This window comes from Rhinopithecus roxellana, chromosome 3, assembly GCF_007565055.1.
Source record: "Rhinopithecus roxellana isolate Shanxi Qingling chromosome 3, ASM756505v1, whole genome shotgun sequence".
In the NCBI taxonomy this organism is placed as follows: Eukaryota; Metazoa; Chordata; class Mammalia; order Primates; family Cercopithecidae; genus Rhinopithecus; species Rhinopithecus roxellana.
This window is the reverse complement of record NC_044551.1, coordinates 64,585,194-64,605,259: the sequence shown is the minus strand read 5'-3', so window position 1 is coordinate 64,605,259 and position 20,066 is coordinate 64,585,194. Positions and strand designations below refer to the sequence as shown.

General features: G+C 42.3%; 1 protein-coding gene across 1 annotated transcript in view; it reads right to left on the bottom strand.

Moving 5' to 3' along the window:
* Positions 1 to 11,087, bottom strand: part of FCHO2 (FCH and mu domain containing endocytic adaptor 2) — a 143,355-nt gene extending 132,268 nt beyond the window's left edge. The window contains exon 1 of the mRNA XM_030927399.1: positions 10,938 to 11,087. Within this exon, the coding sequence (XP_030783259.1) occupies positions 10,938 to 10,970 (33 nt within the window). The 5' untranslated portion in view covers positions 10,971 to 11,087. The remainder of the gene's footprint in view (positions 1 to 10,937) is intronic.
* Between the last annotated feature and the right edge of the window lie 8,979 nt (positions 11,088 to 20,066).

Here is a 20,066-nt window from a genome sequence, read left to right as displayed (position 1 = left end):
TCAAAAAGTTCTTTGGCGGGGTAAGAGAAGGGTCAGGAGGTACTATCCTGCAAACACCAATAACATGCCTAACCTCCCTCTCAACTCTAAACCACCTCAAAAATAAATAAATAAAATAAATACTATCACTTCCTACCTTGTCTACATTTTCCTTTTAATTTAGCTCTTATGGACATTTACTAGATAACCCTGGACAAGTCAATGCACAATATAACATTGATATTTTTGATACAGTCTCACTGTCTTGACTTCTCTGAAAAACACCATAAAACATTTTACTAATCCTAAAGATTTTTTTCCTTGAAGAATATCCTCTTTAGTGAAGAACCTGTAGCTACACTTTAATGAGAACCCAACAGACATGCAATGACAGCTCTCCAGTGCCATTTTGGCCTTGAAAACTGCTAGGGAGCTGGAGGTAAAACACAGGCACACTTCATTTTACTGCACTTCCTTTTATTGAGCTTTGCTTTACTGCACTTTGAAAATACTGCATTTTTACAAATTGGAGGTTTGTGGCAATCCTATGTCAAGCAAGTCTATCAATATCTTTTTTCCAATAGCATGTGCTCACTTCTTCCCAGTGTTAGCATTAGCAATAAAGTATTTTTTAATTAAGGGATATATATTTTTAGATAAAATGCTATTGCACACTTAATACACCAGTATCATGTAAATAACATAGTGTAAACATAACTTTTACATGCACTGAAAAACCAGGAAAGTTTGTGACTTGCTTCATTGTGGTTGTTTGAATTGAACACACAATATCTCTAAGGTATGCCTATGCAAGCAATTTTTCTAGAAGTATACAGGACATTCTACCATAAGTTACGACCTCTTCTCATCAACATTCTATTTGTACAGTAGTCCCCTCTTCTCCACAGGGGATGTTTCAAGACCCCCACGGGATGCCTGAATCCATGGATAGTCACGAATCCTTTATATACTGGTCACAAACCCTTTATATACTGTTTTTTTTGTAATCTGACAACCAAGATGGCTACTCAGTGATTAACGGGCAGGAAGGGTATACACTATGGATGCCCTGGACAAAGGGATGATTCACATCCCAAGCAGGACACAGTGAGATTTCATCACATTATTCAGAACAGCTCAAAATTTAATGCTTATGAATTACTTCTGGAATTTTCCATTTAATATTTTCAGACTGCAGTTGACCTCAGATCTGAAACTATGGAAAGTGAAATTATGGATAGGGGAGACAACCGTACGTTGACATTTTTAGTCATGATCATTAAAGGTACTCTGCAGACCTACTGGCAAGATACTGCTAATATAGAAAATAGTGACTAAAATATATAGAACAGCCGGGCGCGGTAGCTCACGCCTGTAATCCCAGCACTTTCGGAGGCCAAGGCGGGTGGATCACCTGAGGTCAGGAGTTTAAGACCAGCCTGGTCAACATGGTGAAACCCCATCCCTACTAAAATATTTTACAAATTTGCCAGGTGTGGTGATGTGTCCCTGTAATCCCAGCTATTCGGGAGGCTAAGCCAGGAGAATCACTTGAACCCGGGAGGCAGAGGTTGCAGAGAGTCGAGATCATGCTACTGCATGCCAGTCTGAGCAAAACAGTGAGACTCAGTCTCTAAATAAATAAAAATAAAATAAAGTATGCAGAATAGGCACTCAGAATGATTTGATGCAGGTACAATAGTGACTCAAACATATTTGCTGGCCGACTGAAGGAAAGAAATCTTACTACCTTTCAAAAAATTGTTTTTCTCACCTCTCAGATATTCTTCTCTAATCTTTTATAGTTCACCTCTTCCTGTTAGTCAAATCCTTAAAGCTATCTAAATAAATATTATATGGGTTGAGAAAAAACTACAGAAGCAAACAGTAGTTAAGATAATTTTTTAATTTTTATATCTTTTGCGTTTTCTGTAATGTTCTATAAATGAAAGTATTTTTCATTACTTTCGAAATAAAAAAATTAAACCAACAATTTCAGTTTTCTCAGCTCTTCAATCTATGCCTGCAAAGAGACAGAAGGCTACTTTCTTAAACTGGCATCTTGTTCACATCAGTACTTAAATCTCCAGTCCTTGTAATTCATAAACAGAAAAAAAAAAAAACTGGAAGTTCCCACACAAAATAGGAATGATTAAAGAAGATTACAGCCTATCTGGTCAGGTGTGGTGGCTCACACTTGTAATCCCAGCACTCTGGGAGGCTGACGCAGGAGGAGCGCTTGAGTTTGAGACCAGCCTAAATAACATAGCAAGACCTCATCCCTACAAAATTTTTTAAAAAATTAGCCGGGTGTGGTGGCATGCGCCTGTAGTTCTAGCCACTCCAGAGGCTAAGGCAAGAGGATTCCTGGAGCCCAGGAGCTCAAGACTGCAGTGAGCTCTGATGGTGATGGGGCCACTGCACTCCAGCCTGGGCGACAGAGGAAGACCCTGTCTTAAAAAAAAAAAAAAGGCCGGGCGTGGTGGCTCAAGCCTGTAATCTCAGCACTTTGAGAGGCCGAGACGGGCGGTTCACGAGGTCAGGAGATCGAGACCACCCTGGTTAACACAGTGAAACCCCGTCTCTACTAAAAAATAAAAAAAAAATTTTTAAAAACTAGCCGGGTGAGGTGGCGGGCGCTTGTAGTCCCGGCTACTCGGGAGGCTGAGGCAGGAGAATGGTGTGAACCCGGGAGGCGGAGCTTGCAGTTAACTGAGATCCGGCCACTGCACTCCAGCCTGGGCGACAGAGCGAGACTCCGTCTCAAAAAAAGAAAAAAAATAATAATAATAATAAAAGAAAAAAATTACAGCCTATCTCCATTCCATGGAAACCTATTCAAAGAATGCTTATTCACATGAGAAAAATACCGGACGTAATACCAACTGAAAATACGCACACACACAACCACATGGTAGAATCTATCTTGAATTTTGTATTTCTTTTCTTTTTTTTTTTTTTTTTTTTTTTGAGACGGAGTCTCGCTCTGTTGCCCAGGCTGGAGTGCAGTGGCCGGATCTCAGCTCACTGCAAGCTCCGCCTCCCGGGTTTACGCCATTCTCCTGCCTCAGCCTCCCAAGTAGCTGGGACTACAGGCGCCCGCCAACTCACCCGGCTAGTTTTTTGTATGTTTTCCCGCCAACTCACCCGGCTAGTTTTTTGTATGTTTTAGTAGAGACGGGGTTTCGCCGTGTTAGCTAGGTTGGTCTCGATCTCCTGACCTCGCGATCCACCCATCTCGGCCTCCCAAAGTGCTGGGATTACAGGCTTGAGCCACCGCGCCCGGCCACTGTATTTCTTTTCTTTTCTTTCTTTTTTTTTTTTTTGAGACGGAGTCTCGCTGTGCCGCCCAGGCTGGAGTGCAGTGGCCGGATCTCAGCTCACTGCAAGAATGGGTTCACGCCATTCTCCTGCCTCAGCCTCCCGAGTAGCTGGGACTACAGGCGCCCGCCACCTCGCCCGGCTAGTTTTTTGTATTTTTAGTAGAGACGGGGTTCCACCATGTTAGCCAGGATGGTCTCGATCTCCTGACCTCGTGATCCGCCCGTCTCGGCCTCCCAAAGTGCTGGGATTACAGGCTTGAGCCACCGCGCCCGGCCTGAATTTTGTATTTCTAAAGAAAATCATAAGGGTAGAGGGAGAGGCTATAGGCAATTTGTGTTCCGTATTCTTCTGTGTTTTACCTATCACATGATAATGGTTTTAACTAAAATGGAAAACCATGTACACTTGTGGTTATTTTTTCAACCAGCTGAAAACTCACTCTCCTTGGTCTTAAGGCTCCACCACCACCACTAATTTGCTTTACTTATATTTACTTATATTATACCTTCCTATCTTTTCCCTAAAGTCAAGCAAACATGCTTGATATATCTCCCATAACCTTCACTCCTGCAAATTCATCAGGGAGCATGGCTATCTCCTCAACTTTACCAAACACTTTAACACTTTCCAGTTTAATTCTCTCTGACTCCGGCCATTTCAGCAACATCCTCTAGCACATTCATCAATATAGTAGATATCTCAGGTCTCAGTTGCTGTCATGCTGTTGTTTTTGTTTCTCCCCACATCACAGCAATTTATACTTATCTTTTTGGACCAGACAGCTACTAAAATTCTTCCAGTTCTCAGTTCTAATAAACTTTTTTTTTTTCTTGAGACGGAGTCCTGCTCTGTCACCCAACTAGAGTACAGTGGCCCAATCTCAGCTCACTGCAACCTCTGCCTCCCGGGTTCAAGCGATTCTCCTGCCTCAGCCTCCCGAGTAGCTGGGACTACAGGTGCGCACCACCATGCCCAGCTAATTTTTGTATTTTTAGTAGAGACGAGGTTTCACCATGTTGGCCAGGATGGTCTTGATCTCTTGACCTCATGATCTGCCCACCTCATCCTCCCAAAGTGCTGGGGTTACAGGCGTGAGCCACCGCACCTGGCCCAACTCTAATATTCTTTAATGTTTCCACACTAAGAAAACTGAAAGCCAAGTCCTTATTCCCCTTCCTTTTTAAGTCTCCATGGGATCCTATTTCCGCTTGAATTTCTAACGGTGCTTCTGTTAACTATTCTAGAATTATGACATCAGGATGGATAATCTCAGGAGATACCCCAATGACTCAAAAAACTACTTTCAAAGGGCTTATATTAGCCACATGTGCAGGATGATTTAAAGCACAACTGTTCCCTCATCCTTTGCTTAAATAATTTAAGTGGTTCTGAAAGGATTACAGCATTTAGGATTTAATGAGTAGGGCTGAAAAAGAATGCAGACATCAAATTTATATCCTTTCAAATGTCAAAGTTCCTAAAATCCTCCCCCTGAACTGAACATATACAAACTAAATCAGTATCAATTTTCACTTCCAAATTTATCCTATAATTAAGGCAAAAATATAAAACAAATCACAATCCTTAAAAAATTCTAAGGACCTCACAATAAAATTTAGTGCAATCTAAAACACTATAATTTTATAATGTCTACTGTCAAGTCTTCTGCATCAAGTTAAATGAATCTGTAGTCTTCAATTTCATAGCTTGTTGCAACTGGAACAAGTTGGGCCTGGCTAACTTGCTAACAGTTATACAATAATACATTTTAACCTAGTGGAGTGTATGTTATTTGGTCTTATCTCTGGAAAATCACCTAAGAAATTGGTAATGGTGATTGCCTTTAGGGAGATCTTGATTACCAGAGAAAAAGAGGAAGATTTACTCCCTCTTATACCTTTTAAATATTACTCCATGTAAAATTTGCAAATCTGTTAATGTATAAATATATACAGATACAGATTTTGTTTTGGTATGTCATCTGATGGGATCATATCCTAAAAGCAGGTATCCCAAACTACAATATTTGGAACTTTCAAGTAATAAAAAGCCTGTATTCTGGGTTTCAAATATAGTCACCTCAACCAATTTGCTAAAGATATATATTTTTAAATTTCATATGGAAACATAACCCCAAAGAATGTGTGTTAGTCTCTCCCCTAGGATACGAAATTTAGATTAGATAATCAAGCATATAATAATATTTTTTATCCCAAAGACCTAATAATAGCAATTCCAGAATTTTAAAATACATTTTAATTCTCTCAGCTTATCCAAGTAATGAGAAATCAAATTTTGGATATATAACCAATGCTCCAATTTAATTTTAAATCAAAATATAACAAACCAATGAAATCAAGTGAAAGGAGACTTCTGTACAGTTAATCAGTAAAAGAAATAAGGAAAAACTTCAGGATAAAAATACCTAATTGTTGTTTGCTCATTTTTGATGTGCTGACTACAGATAACCTCTGGAAAAAGTCACCTAACTAAAAATCTCAGCTCATTACAACGTGATACATACTAAAGAATACTACTGGCTGGGCACTGCAGCTCATGCCTGTAATCCCAGCACTTTGGGAGGCCAAGGTGGGCGGATCATGAGGTCAGGAGATTGAGACCATCCTGACTAACATGGTGAAACCCCGTCTCTACTAAAAATACAAAAACTTAGCCAGGCGTGGTGGCAGGCATCTGTAGTCCTAGCTACTCGGAGGCTGAGGCAGGAGAATAGTTGAACCCGGGGGGGCGGAGCTTGCAGTGAGCCAAGATCGCGCCACTGTACTCCAGCCTGGGAAACATCGAGACTCCGTGTCAAAAAAAAAAAAAAAAAAGAAGAATACTACTTAGTGTCTTTGGGTGAATGCTTCATGTCGTATATAGATCGGGATTACTATGTAAAATGAAGATTATAAGTGATTCAACTCAGGTATGTTTTACATACTTATTTGTCCCCCCTTAAGTAATAATTACCTATGAAATGCATTCTTTTAAGGTTTTTTCCTTAATAATCTGGGTTTACATACAAATGTAATGCCTTTTTAATTATTATATTGCAATGTTGTTATAATCTCAAGATTATAAACTTGTACTCAATTATTCCTTTGAGAAAGCAGCAGCATCAACACGTCCTCACTGTAATACTGATCAGTATCTTTTTAAAGTTACATCATCTTTTACAATATCTTTTCAAAGTTACATAATATTTAATATGTAAAAACAATTGTTTTTACATATTAAAAGCAATGGTGTGAATTTCTACTATCAAAATTATTCTTGCTGTCCAATTTTAATTTTGCTGTCCAATTTCAGCTTGATTATCAATGGTGCTATACTTTGTGGCAAAAACTGACTTATCAATAACAAAACACCTGTTCTGTAGAAAGATCTGAATAATTTTTTCCTTTAAAGTACAGTATTAAGTAAACGAATTTTCAATTTAGCACATAATTTTAATTGATAAAACCTATACTTTAAAGAAAAAGGAAGAATGTGCTGCTTTCAAAAGAGCTTGAAGACAGTTTCAAAGATTCAAATTTTCTTCTAAAGAAATGTCACAACAAAAAAGGTTTGTCTTTATATATGTGGGGGAGAAAACAATTAACAGGTTGTTTGATTAGAAACCTAAAATTTTGATTGGGCACAGTGGCTCAGCCCTGTAATCCCAGCACTTTGGGAAGCTGAGGCGGGAGCATGGCTTGAGCCCAGGAGATCGAGGCCAGCCTGGGCAACATAGTGAGATCTCATCTCTACAAATAATTTAAAAATTAGCTGGGCATGTGTGGCCTGTACCTGTGGTCCCACCTACTCGGAAGGCTGAGGTGGGAAGATCATTTGAGCTTGGGTGGTCAAAGCTGCAGTGAGCCATGCTCATGCCACTGCATGCCAGCCTGGGCAACACGGTGAGACTGCAACTCAAAAAAAAAAAAAGAAAAGGAAGGAAGGAAGGAAGGAAGGAAGGGAGGGAGGGAGGGGAAGGAAGGAAGGGGAAGGAAGGGAAAGGAAAGAAAAGAAAGACAGACAAGACAGACCTAAAACATTAAAGGTTCCTGTTATCTTTTAATTGATGAAAACCATATATATTTATCATGTAGAACATGATGTTTTGAATTTTGCCAATTTTATTTCCTTTTAACAGTACCACTTTAAACTCTAGAGGAAAGAGTTAAATTGCTATCTATGTTAAGGGATTATTTTATAAATGATTCTGAAATATGTGACTTTTGGTTTTCTGTTTTTGAGACAGGGTCTCACTCTGTTGCCCACGATGGAGTACACTGACCAATCATAACTTACTGCAACCTTAAACTCCCAGGCTCAAACAATCTTCCCGCCTTAGCCTTCCAAGCAGCTGGGACTTACAGGCATATGCCACCATACCTGGCTAATTTTTTAAAATTTTCGTAGAGACAAGGTCTACTGTGTTGCCCAGGCTGGTCTCCAAGTCTTGAGCTCAATCCATCCCCCGGCCTCAGCCTCTCAAAGTGCTGGGATTACCCGCGTGAACCACCATGCCCAGTCTACAACGACAACGATCAAATTCTCCTAAGTTAATTATTTAGTTAATTCCTAGAGCTTCCTAGCTCACTGAGCCTCCTCGCAGCCCCAATTCCAGACCAGGAAATAAAATAAGATGCAGTCTATTAACTATTTGTTTTCAATAGTGAAGGTGAAGGCAAAAACTAAAACATAAATTAGATTTGGAGGTCTCTCCAGATTTCAAACATTGAAGTTTATTCCCATTCCTCTTTTAATGAGAATACCCAAGAAGCACATAAAAATGTGTACAAAGATACTCAGAGAAGTATTATTCATATTAGCCAAAAACATCAAACAAGGCTATGTTCAAAGCTCAATTAACAGAAAATGAAACATAACTTTTAATGTGAAGATGCAATTTGGAATTAAGTTAGCAACTTAAAAAACACTGAAGCATCAAAAAATATGCAAAACATTTATAAGAGCATCAATTTTTAAATGCTCTTTATAAACATTTTATAAATTGCCATTGTAAAACCTAATGCCTAAAATTGACAGGCTAATCCTAAAATTCATGTGGAAATGCAAGTAACCCAGGTAGTCAAAATAATCTGGAAAAAGAAGAAAAAAGCTGGAGGACTCATACTTCCTGACTCTAAATTTGCTATACAAAACAAATTTGTAATCCAAACAATAGCAATCCAAATTGTGTAGCACTGGCTGTTATAAGGACAGACAATGGAACAGAATTGAAAATACAGAAATAAATCCATACATTTCTGGTCGATTGATATTTGACAATAGTACCACAATTCAATGGGGAAAGATGAGCCTTTTCAACAAATGGTACTGGGACAACTGGATACACAATTGCAAAAGAATGAAGTTATACCTTTTCCTTGCACCATACACAAAAATTAACTTCGAATGGACCATAGACCTAAACAGAAGAACTAAAACTATAAAACCCTTACAAGAAAACACAGGAGTAATTTTGGGGTTAGGCAATGGTTTCCTAGATAGAATAAAAGCACAAGTAATAGAAAAAATAGATAAGATGGACTTCACTAAGACTTCATGAGAGTTAAAAACTTATGAGTTATTTCAAAGAGCAGCATCAAGAAAATGAAAAGGCAGCCCACAGAATGGGAGAAAATGTTTGCACATTATGTATCAGATAAGGTGTGTATCCAGAATATTAAAAAAAACTCTTACAACTCAATTATAAAAAAAAATCCAATTTTTAAATGGGCAATTAATCTAAACAGACGTCTCCAAAGAAAATATAGTAATAGGCAATAAGCACAAGAAGAGATGCTTGACATCATTAGCTGCGATGTCAAGCATCAGAGAAATGCAAATCAAATCACAATATTAATACTACTTCACGTTCACCCACTATATTATAATAAAAGGAACAAATAAGTGTTGCTGCGCATGTGGAGAGGAACCCTCAGATATTGCTGGTGGGATTGTAAAATGCTACAACCGCTTCAGAATAGTATGGCAGTTCCTCAAAATGTTAAACATAGAGCTACGATTTGACCCAGGAATCCCAATCCCAAAAGAAATGAAAATATACGTTCACACAAAAACTTGTACAAAAATGGTCATGGCAGCATTACTCATAACCCAAAAGTGGGAACAACCAGATGTCCATCACTGATTGGATAAATATTAATAAAATGTGGAATGGAATATTATTTGGCCATAAAAAGTAATTAGTACTGATACATGCTACACCATGGATAAACTTTGAAAACATTATACTCAGTGAAACTAGTCACCATGGCCCCATTTATAGAATATATCCAGACTAGACAAATGTAGAGAGGCAGAAAATACACTAGTTGCCTAGGCCTGGGGCAGGGGGAAAATGGGGAGTGACTACTAATGGGTCTATGGATTCTTTCTGGGATAATGAAATTGTTGTAAAATTGACGTGGTGACGTTTACACAACTCTATGAACATATGAAAAATCTCTGAATTGTACTACACTTTAAATGGGTGTATTGGTATGGAATGTGAACTCAATAAAGCTGTTTAAAAAACAAAACACCTAAGGTCTAGTATATACGTTCTTTGTGGAAAACAAGGTACATTCAAGTTATTAAACTATGAACTGATTTGGTTACTAACCAAGACCACGCTTGAGGCACTTAGAATTAAGAATTTAACATACACTCCTTACTAGCTAAAAGATTACCCCTTTAAATATGTCTAAATCTCAACGAAAATGGAATTGCAGTACTTGCAACTGTCAGGGCATAAAATGGGATTCACGAAAGATACCTGAGTAAACACGTTCCTTTCCTGTACATGGCTGAACTGTGCTTCCCATTACAAAAAAAAAATAATAATAATAACTGCAGAAAAATACTCCACCGGGAGTCGGAAAAATTCTCAAAGAAGAATCTAATACTGACCTAAGACAAGGGGTGGAAAGAATGAGGAAGGGGAAGGAGCACAGAGGAGTAAGGGGAAGTCTCCGTGCATTTAAGCCCAAGGAGTTGAGTTACATTAAATTCCAACTTTTAAACGCTTTGTGAACAGGCCCAGAGGCAAAGTCCTGGGCGCAAACCCACGAGCTGAGCTGCGAGACTGAAAGGAAGTGCTAGTCCAGCCCAACTCCGCACTGGATTTGGTGTAGAAATGGTCCGAGGTAAAAGTGATCGCTCAGATGGGGGGCCAGCGATTTGAGGGCAAGAGGCAAAAACCCTCCGCCCGGCGCTCCCAGCCAGCGCGCAGCGGGAGGCGGCCGTGCCGCGGGCCCGTCCTTCGCGTCCGAGTCGCCGCGCACGCCCCGCGCGGAGCGCGCCCGGCGCCAGGAGCCTCCGGTGGGGCTGGGTCCCGTCTCCCGCCCCATCCGGCGCTTTGTCCCAGCCCCGGCGGCCGGCGGCCCCGCTGCGGGCTCCCGGGCCGCGGTGACAGCCCCCGTCCCCAGTAGGGCTGCGAGCCCGGGAGTCCCTATAGGCTGGCGACCGGTCGCCCGCCGGACCTAACCCAGGCGGGACGCGGCAAGCGGCGGTCTGAGGACGCTCGCCCTGCCGGAGGAGAAGCCGCCGCAGCCGCCGCCCGAAGCGCACGCAGGCCAAGCTCAGGCGCCAAAAGCCTTGGACTTCGAAACACACTACTTCCAGCATCCTAAGCTTACCCAAAAATTCTCGACGAAATACGCCATGACCATCGTGCCACCGCCGCGCCAGGTTCCGTGTCCGCGCCCGCCCGCCGCTGTGTAAACACGGCCCGGCCCCCACAGCACCCCCGCCTTTCGCCGCCGCCGCCGCCGCCTTCTTCCCAGAGACCGGCCCGCACCTTCCAGGGCGCATGCGCCACCTAGCGGCTGCCGCCGCTGGGCGAGCACTTAGACGCCACGGCCACGGTGTGCGCATGCGCCCCGTCGCAGTCCCGGGTGTTGGTGGATCTGTCTGCAGCCCGGGCGCGGCTGGGTTGAGTGTTCTCTTAGGAATGGTGGAGAACTGGGTCCTTGAGGAGTCACCGTGGAGACTGCTTTCCCTGTTTGTGGTGCGACGGGCACTGGCCCAGGGACAGAGCGAAGAGAAAGGGCAGCCAGCGTCTGTGGAGTCGGCAGACTGGCTGCCCACTCTCTCCTCACAAGACTCGCTTCCCCGGCCTTCGAGGATCTCGAACGGACTGTAGTCTGGGTTCACTGGGCTGGAGGAAACTTGGCCGCTGGCCACCCGGAGGAGACTGAGAAGCCTTTGGTCAACAGGGCGCCTTTCCTTGAACCAAAACAAAACTTTCCGAAGCCGGAAAGGAAACGCCCAGTGTCGCCTGAGAGCCCTGGAGCTGCGCGAGACCCAGGCACAGAGTGCAGCCTCGGCCGCTGACCTCTAGCACGCCTGGAGCAGACCAGCCAGGACGGCCCGCAGGCCTGCGAGAGCGGAATGTGACCCGAAACCGACGGACTTCCTGACCCCATAGTCCATGGTTCTCTTAGCAACTTGAACATTTTGGAAAAAGAAACAAGTCTTAACATGCCTCGACCTAATGGAAAAACTAAATCCCCTTCCTACACCTTGCTTTCCAAAAGTTAAATAATAATAATAATTAAACTCTAGTAGAGGTCTCAAGTTCACTGTCACCAGGTCAGCTAGGTCCAGAATCTTCAGTTCTTGAAGCCAAGCCCTACAAATAGATTTAGTGTAGCATATCACATACCTCCTCAGGCGACTTAAAGCAATGAACACCCATAAGATAACAATTCATGAGAAATAATTTCCTTTTTTTTTTTGAGAAATTATTTTCATCCTCAAGTAAAAGTCATGAGGTGCCTTTCACATAGGTGAAATTGTGTTTGTTGAATAGGAAATAATTGGATAATGGTATTGTGGTCATACTTTTAAGAATATTTGTTAGAAATATATAGGATGCAAAACATCTAGGATTTTCTTAAAGTCATTTATTATGGATAGGGATATGAGTAAGGACATAGATGAAAAGGGATGAAACAAGATGGGCCATAGTTGCTCTATTTTTGTATATCCTGTTTATTTTGTTTCTTTAAAAAGTCCTCATATCACTGACATTTACACTTAGTTTTAGGGAAGTCAAACTTAGAAATAAGCTACAGCTCTCTAAGCTATCAGTCTAACTGGATTTTTCTTAATGCTGAAGAACTTTTTAAAAAATTCAGCCATCTAGGTCACACAGCAAATACATTTGGCATTAAATTCTTAGTATCACTAAGCACTCCTCCCACCCCCCCCACCCCCAACCCCCCCGCCCCGCCCCGCGCCCTTAGACCTGGGCAAGAGAGACTTCTATCCTGGACTGCACGCTTTAAAGGAACTTACGTATCACACACACACATTAATTTAAAAAAAACCACACACATGGGTGCCTCTGCCACTTGTGATCTGATACTGAACACTGGCTCATAACCATAAATTCCCTCTCCCAATGAAGAACACTATTCAGGCTCCAGGAAAACTCTTCTTCATATCTTTTGTCTTATGTCCTCAAAACAAACGGTGAACTCCAAAAGCAGTGAAAATTTGTACATAGCATGGCTGCCCATTTCAGAGACTGCTCTGGAGTCAGAATTTGAGCAACAGAAATGCTTACGTAAGAAAGAAGACAAATTAACTTGTCAAATCCTTCCTCTCAGCTTGAATGCTATAGATTCCTGCATAACAAAGTTATTGTTTCTCAGTAGTATCAAGCATACATTTTCCTTTTGTTAGTGTTCCAATGTGTGACTACAACCTACTGACAATTTAGCATGGTATTCACAATAGTTAGTGGCCTTCATTCGTATTCTTCTGCTCCCCTACAATTTAAGAGTAGGCCTGGAATGAAGATAAGTATTCTGTGTATTTCAGGTATTTGCAAGGTTCGTTAGGGCCAAAACACCATATCCTGTAATTGCCTGATATTTAAGTTGTGGAACTTTATAGTAAACAATGATTAAGGTGACTAAATTTCAGACAAGACTGTGTAGTATACGAAGAGTGTGGATGGTATCAGCCACCTTCTGCACTCTCAAGTGAGGTTTCCAGGGATGCACATACATTCTGGCAGAACATAGATAAACCCCTGAGTGGGTAGCTCGCTCATATGCCTTAACGTATTTGTGCCACACACACTTAGCCTTTGCTTATCAAAATGTATTTCATTTTGAAATTATTAAAAACCGACATAGATAACAACAGTGTACAAGTCACTGCCTGTAATACCTGTCACTTAAGAGTCACTCAGTAAATGTTCAGTGAATGAATGAATGATGACATCTATCATAGAAATGTCCAGGTAGATGAGACCTTGAATATGTAATAATTCCATTATCTTTTACACATACTCTTTTTTTTTTTTTTTTTTGGAGACAGAGTCTCGCTTGGTTGCCCAGACTGGAGTGCAGTGGTGTGATCTCAGCTCACTGCAACCTCCAGCTCCCGGGTTCAAGCGATTCTCATGCGTCAGCCTCCCAAGCAGCTGGGACTACAGGCGTCTGCCACCACGTCTGACTAATTTTTGTATTTTTAGTAGACACAGGGTTTCACCATGTTGGCCAGGCTGGTCTCAAACTCCTGACCTCAAGTGATCCGCCCGCCTGGGCCTCCCAAAGTGCTGGGTTACATGCATGAGCCACTGCACACAGCCTACTCATCCTCTTTAATTGCTACTTGATCCTAGAATTTGTAGAAAATGTCATTCTTGTGGGCTTGAGTGTACTTCTTAAAGGATAGAGTGCTTTTTCCTTTTCTTTTTTTTTTTTTTTTGAGACAGAGTCTTGCTCTGTCACCCAGCCTGGAGTGCAGTGGTGCAATCTTGAATCACTGCAACCTCTGCCTCCCAAGTTCAAGTGATTCTCCTGCCTCACCCTCCAGAGTAGCTGGAACTACAGGCACGCACCACCACACCTGGCTAAGTTTTGTATTTTCAGTACAGACGGGATTTCACCATGTTGGCCCGGCTGGTGTTGATTTCCTGACCTCAGGTGATCCACCCACCTCGGCCTCCCAAAGTGCTGGGATTACAGGCATGAGCCACCACACCTGCCCTTAGAGTACTTTGTGAAATAAAAATAAAATAAAATTTAAATAACATCCAAGATTTACTGTAGCAAGAGATCACCTGTTGGAAAGGAGCCCCTACTCAATTTGGCCTTTCATTTTTGAGTGTCCCCGCTACCAGAATCATCTTTCTCTTAGGAGCTCTCTATACCTGCTAAACAGATATCGATTCCAGGGATGCTGTTGATCCCCGTTAAACTCTGGCCTAAGCATATATGTTATAGCCCAAAGTTGTAGACTTTTAAAACATAACTTGATAAATGATACCAAATAAGAGAAGAAACATAAAAAATAACCTAAGTCTAAATTATCTGGTTTGCAAAATATGGTTTATTTCCAAGATTTGAGGGTTCAGTCTCTTAGGCAAGGCACCCAGAGTACTTCCCCCTTTCCATTCCTTAGTTTGATTTCCTCCTATTTCTCATCCTGGGTTCACAGCTCACAGCACATTAATCAACATTTAGTCACAAGGGCCATTTCCTCATATCTTCGTTTGAAACTAGGTCCATATCAGAAGAGTTGGCTATAAAGGAAAACGCATTTTCTCATTATTTTCAATATAATTTTGCAAATGTACTTCCACTTGTTTCCAAGATGGGAGTGGCAGAAGAGAAGATCCTATAAACCTCTTCTTTTTCCTCCCAATTTCTTCAAGGCGTGGCATCCATCCCGTCAGGTGCAGTATTCCTTCTCTTAACTCATGTTGTAATTGACAACAACAAGTGGCAAAAAAGCTAAGCTCTATTAAAAGGCAGAAGAGAAACAGATCCCTGAAGTCTGGTATGCTCTTGTTTTTCTGTACTCAGTAGCAGCACATTAAAAGCAAAAGCCTTATGCAAAACAGAAAGAAAAGCAAAAGTTTGGCAGATGGCAGCCAGGCAGGCTGCTGTGTGAGGGCCAAGAGGTAGAAGCATGTCGATCCAACTGCAGAATAGAGCTCAACATCACCCTGCACACTACTTTCTCATTTCAGAGCAGCTTACGGGGTAGATGTGCCTTTCTTCTCTCCTAAGCGCACCTGGGATTGACTCCCTGCCTGCTCCTCATGTGGTGCCATCTCTTCCTCCAGAATTAGATGTACTTTCCCAGGTGCTCCTTCATCTTGTCATTTGTGGAAGAAGCACAAACACGTGGCCAGTTGTTCCAGGGTCTGCATTGCTAGTGACCGCAGGGAACCCAACAGTGCTTCAAAAATAAGAGAAATTACTAAATTACAGAAAGCCATGAAGATAATGATAAAGTAAAAAAACTCAGGGCTGGGCACGGTGGCTCATGCCTGTAATCCCAACACTTTGGAAGGTTAAGGCAGGTGGATCACCTAAGGTCAGGAGTTCGAGACCAGCCTGGCTAACATGGAGAAACCCCATCTCTACTAAAAATACAAAAAATTAGCCAGGTGTGGTGGCAGGCACCTGTAATCCCAGCTACTTGGGAGGCTGAGGCGGGAGAATTGCTTGAACCCGGGAGGCGGAGGTTGCAGTGAGCTGATATTGTACCATAGCACTCCAGCCTGGGCAACAGAACAAGACACTGTCTCAAAAATAAAGAAATAAATAAAAAGTAAAAAAAAAAAAAAAAAAACCACTAAAAAAAACATTAAAAAATGGTTGTCATTATTTTTTTTATTTTTTTTATTTTTTAGACGGAGTCTCACTCTGTCACCCAGGCTGGAGTGCAGTGGCCGGATCTCAGCTCACTGCAAGCTCCACCTCCCGGGTTTACACCATTCTCCTGCCTCAACCTCCCGAGTAGCTGGCACTACAGGCGCCCGCCACCTTGCCTGGCTAGTTTTTTGTATTTTTTAGTAGAGACGGGGTTTCACCGTGTTAGCCAGGATGGTCTCGATCTCCTGACCTCGTGAACCGCCGGTCTCGGCCTCCCAAAGTGCTGGGATTACAGGCTTGAGACACCGCGCCCAGCCTGTTTGTCATTAATGTTAAGTGGGAAGACAGAAGGTGTCAAATTACAAGTATGTTGAGTCATACATTTTATTTGTAAAATTACAAATATGGGCCAGCTGTGGTGGCTTACGCCTGTAATCCCAGCACTTTGGGAGACCAAGGTGGGTGGATCATGAGGTCAGGAGTTTGAAACCAGCCTGACCAACATGGTGTAACCTCATCTCTACTAAAAATACAAAACTTAGCTGGGCCTGGTGGTGCCTGCCTGTAATCCCAGCTACTCAGGAGGCTGAGGCAAGAGAATTGCTTGAACCTGGGAGGCAGAGGTTGCAGTGAGCCAAGATTGTGCCACTGCACTCCAGCCTGGGCGACAGAGCGAGACTTCATCTCAAATAAAAAAAAGAAAGAAAAATTACAAATATGTAAAAAAAAAAAAAGTGTGTTAAATAGACAAATATAAAACATGGAAGACATTTAAAATTTAATATAGTAACATTGTAGAATTTAAAGAACAACTGTTCTATGTTTTTGTCTGAATATAAATGTAACTGGGCCTAATCTTCTTTAATGTCTTTCATTAACTGTCTCCTCTGTTTCATTCATTCAGGCAGTAGACATTTACTATGCACTTGTTACAATGAAAAGATTGTCTCTGCTTGCTTTTTTTTTTTTTTTTTTGAGACAGGGTCTTGCTGTGTTGTCCAGGTTGGAGTACAGTGGTGCAGTCATAAGTCACTGCAACCTCAACCTCCTGGTCCAAGCAAGCCTTCCTACTTATGCCTCCCTAATAGCTGGGACCACAGGCACACACCACCATGCCCACCTAATTTTTTGTTTTTTGTAGAGATGGCATCTCCCTATGCTGTCAGGGCTGGTCTTGAACTCCTGGGCTCAAGTAATCCTCTCGTCTTGGTCTCCTAAAGTGCTGGGATTACAGGTGTGAGCCACCATGCCTGGCCATCTCTGCCTTTGAGAAATTCACAGTCTAATATAGACGCATGATGAAGATGATAGAGATCATGACAATTATAGCAATAATGTGCACAGAAGAGTGCCTGACACATAGTTGGCAAGCAATACACGTTTGTTAAATGCATTAATTAATGAATCACTGTTCCAAAATGTAACCTCAAAGAAATGTAATTTGTACTTTTATTTTCTTTTCCTTCTTTGTTTCTTTCCTTCTCTCCTTTTCCCTTCGACTCCCTCCTTTCTTTCTGCAAGGAAAGTGACAGGAAACTGCCCTGGATTCACCCAGGGTATCCTCCATTAGCACACTGATTTGGGGGTCCATGGGGTAGCAGAGTCCAGAGCAACTTCTGAAACTCAGTCCTGGAGCCAGCTAGCTCCCTAGGAGATGGATGCTTATGAAGAACAGGGCACTAGAAATTGTAATAATAGGAGCCCAAGCAAGAAGCACCCTTGGCTTAGCTAAAAATGGAGGAAATGGACTTGAAGAGCCACTCCCTTGAAGAGCCACTGAAGCCTGGGCAGGAATATGAGTCACCAATGGACCAGCACCTTCTGTATACCTGGTAGCACCAGATTTCAACAGAACACAGTGTACCAGTGGTCCCATTCACTGTTTATCTAACAAACATTTATTGAACACCTGTATTGAGATAGGCCCTCTTCTAGACACTGGGGATACAATGGTGAATGAGACAAATAATTGTGCTGCTTTCATGGCACTTAAATGTATGGAGACAGACCAAAAGGATGTAAATAAATGATATCTTTTGGGATAGTGATACATGCTTTGCAGTATAATTGACATAGGTTATAGTAGGGAGACCGGGCTTCTTCTTTACCTAGAATGGTCAAAAAGGCCTCCCTGAGGACATGACATTTGAGCAGAGACCTGAATGAGCTAAAGGAAGTAGCCATGCAAAGATCTGCAGAGTAGTCCACATTAAAGGAACAACAATAAGGTCCAGAAGTAGCAGTGAGCTTGATTTGTTCAAGTAAATGAAAAGGGAGCCAGTTTGGCTGGAGTGCAGTGATCAAACGGAAGAACAGAAATGAGGTCAGAGAGGAAAGCAGAGTCAAGTCAAAGAGAGAGAGGCTGGTTTGTAATCTAAGCACCATAGGAAGCCAGTGGAGGATTTTAAAGCAGCAGAATGATACCTGATTTATGTTTTAAGAAAGATCACATTCAGGCCAGGCACGGTGGCTCACACCTATAATCCCAGCACATTGTGAGGCCGAGGCTGGTGGATCACTTGAGACCAGAAGCTTGAGACCAGCCTGGGAAACATGATGAAACCCCGTCTCTACTAAAAATACAAACGTAGCAAGACGTGGTGGCACACGCCTGTGATCCCAGCTACTCAGGAGGCTGAGGCAGAATTGCTTGAATCCGGGAGGCAGAGGTTGTGTAGAGCCGAGATCGTGCCACTGTACTCCAGCCTGGACGACAGAGCGAGACTCTGAAAAATTAAAAAAAAAAAAAAAAATCACATTGACTGATCTGTGAAAGGAAGGGTAGCGGAAAAAATAATTGGGAGGCCACTCCAAAGATGGATATAATAGACCTCACAAGGGAAGATGATGGCAGGGACTAGGTGACAACTGTGGAAATGTAAGAATTTATCAGGCTCAAGATCTACTTGGAAAGTAAAGCTGACAGAGCTTGCTAATGGATTGGATTTAGGGTGGGAAGGAAAGAAATCAAAGATGATCCTAGGAATTCTGCCTGAACAACTAGGTATATAATGAATGGTGCCACAACAATAGAAAAATGTGGAGAAGAACTGGTTTGGAGAAAGAGAGAACTCAGTGGTTTTATTTATTTATTTATTTTTGAGATGGAGTCTCACTCTTTCGCCCAGGATGGAGTGCAGTGGTGTGATCTCAGCTCACTGCAACCTCTGCTTCTCAGATTCAAGTGATTCTCCTGCCTCAGCCTCCCAAGTAGCTGGGATTTCAGGTGTGTGCCACTAATTTTTTTTGTATTTTTAGTAGAGACGGGTTTTTGCTATGTTGGCCAGGCTGGTCTCAAACTCCTGACATCAAGTGATCCACCTGCCTCGGCCTCCCAAAGTGCTGGGGTTGCAGGTGTGAGCTCCATGTCCAGCCAAAACTCAGTGTTTCTGCTTTGGACTTGTTAAATGTGAAGGGCTTAATGGAAATACAAGTGGAAGTATCTATCAGGCAATTGGATATATGATTCTGGAGCTCAGGACAGAGGTTGGATTCAAGACGTAAACAGGAGGGTCATTGGCATGAATAGAGGAGATTTGATGAGATCACATAGAAAGAAAGGGGAGAGAGGAAGGGAGGAAGATAGAGAGCCTATGGAACTGAGGAAAAAGCCTGGGGCACTCCTACATTTAGAGGTTAGGAGAAATGGATGAGCCAGCAAAAGAGATTAATGTAAAGTAGAACGCAAAGAAAAAGAGATGACAGTCAAGCCAAGAATAGAGAGTGTTTTAAGAAGTGGTTGATGTGGTGTGGCCGGGCGCGGTGGCTCAAGCCTGTAATCCCAGTACTTTGGGAGGCCGAGACGGGCAGATCACGAGGTCAGGAGATCGAGACCATCCTGGCTAACACGGTGAAACCCCGTCTCTATTAAAAAAAAAAAAAAAACAAAAAATTAGCCGAGCGAGATGGCGGGCGCCTGTAGTCCCAGCTACTCGGGAGGCTGAGGCAGGAGAATGGTGTAAACCCAGGAGGCGGAGCTTACAGTGAGCTGAGATCCGGCCACTGCACTCCAGCCTGGGCGACACAGCGAGACTCTGTCTCAAAAAAAAAAAAAAGAAGTGGTTGATGCATAACAAATACTGAGAAATGACTATTGGATTTAGCCAGTTGGAAGTGGCCTTGGCAAGTGTTGATTCTTTGAAG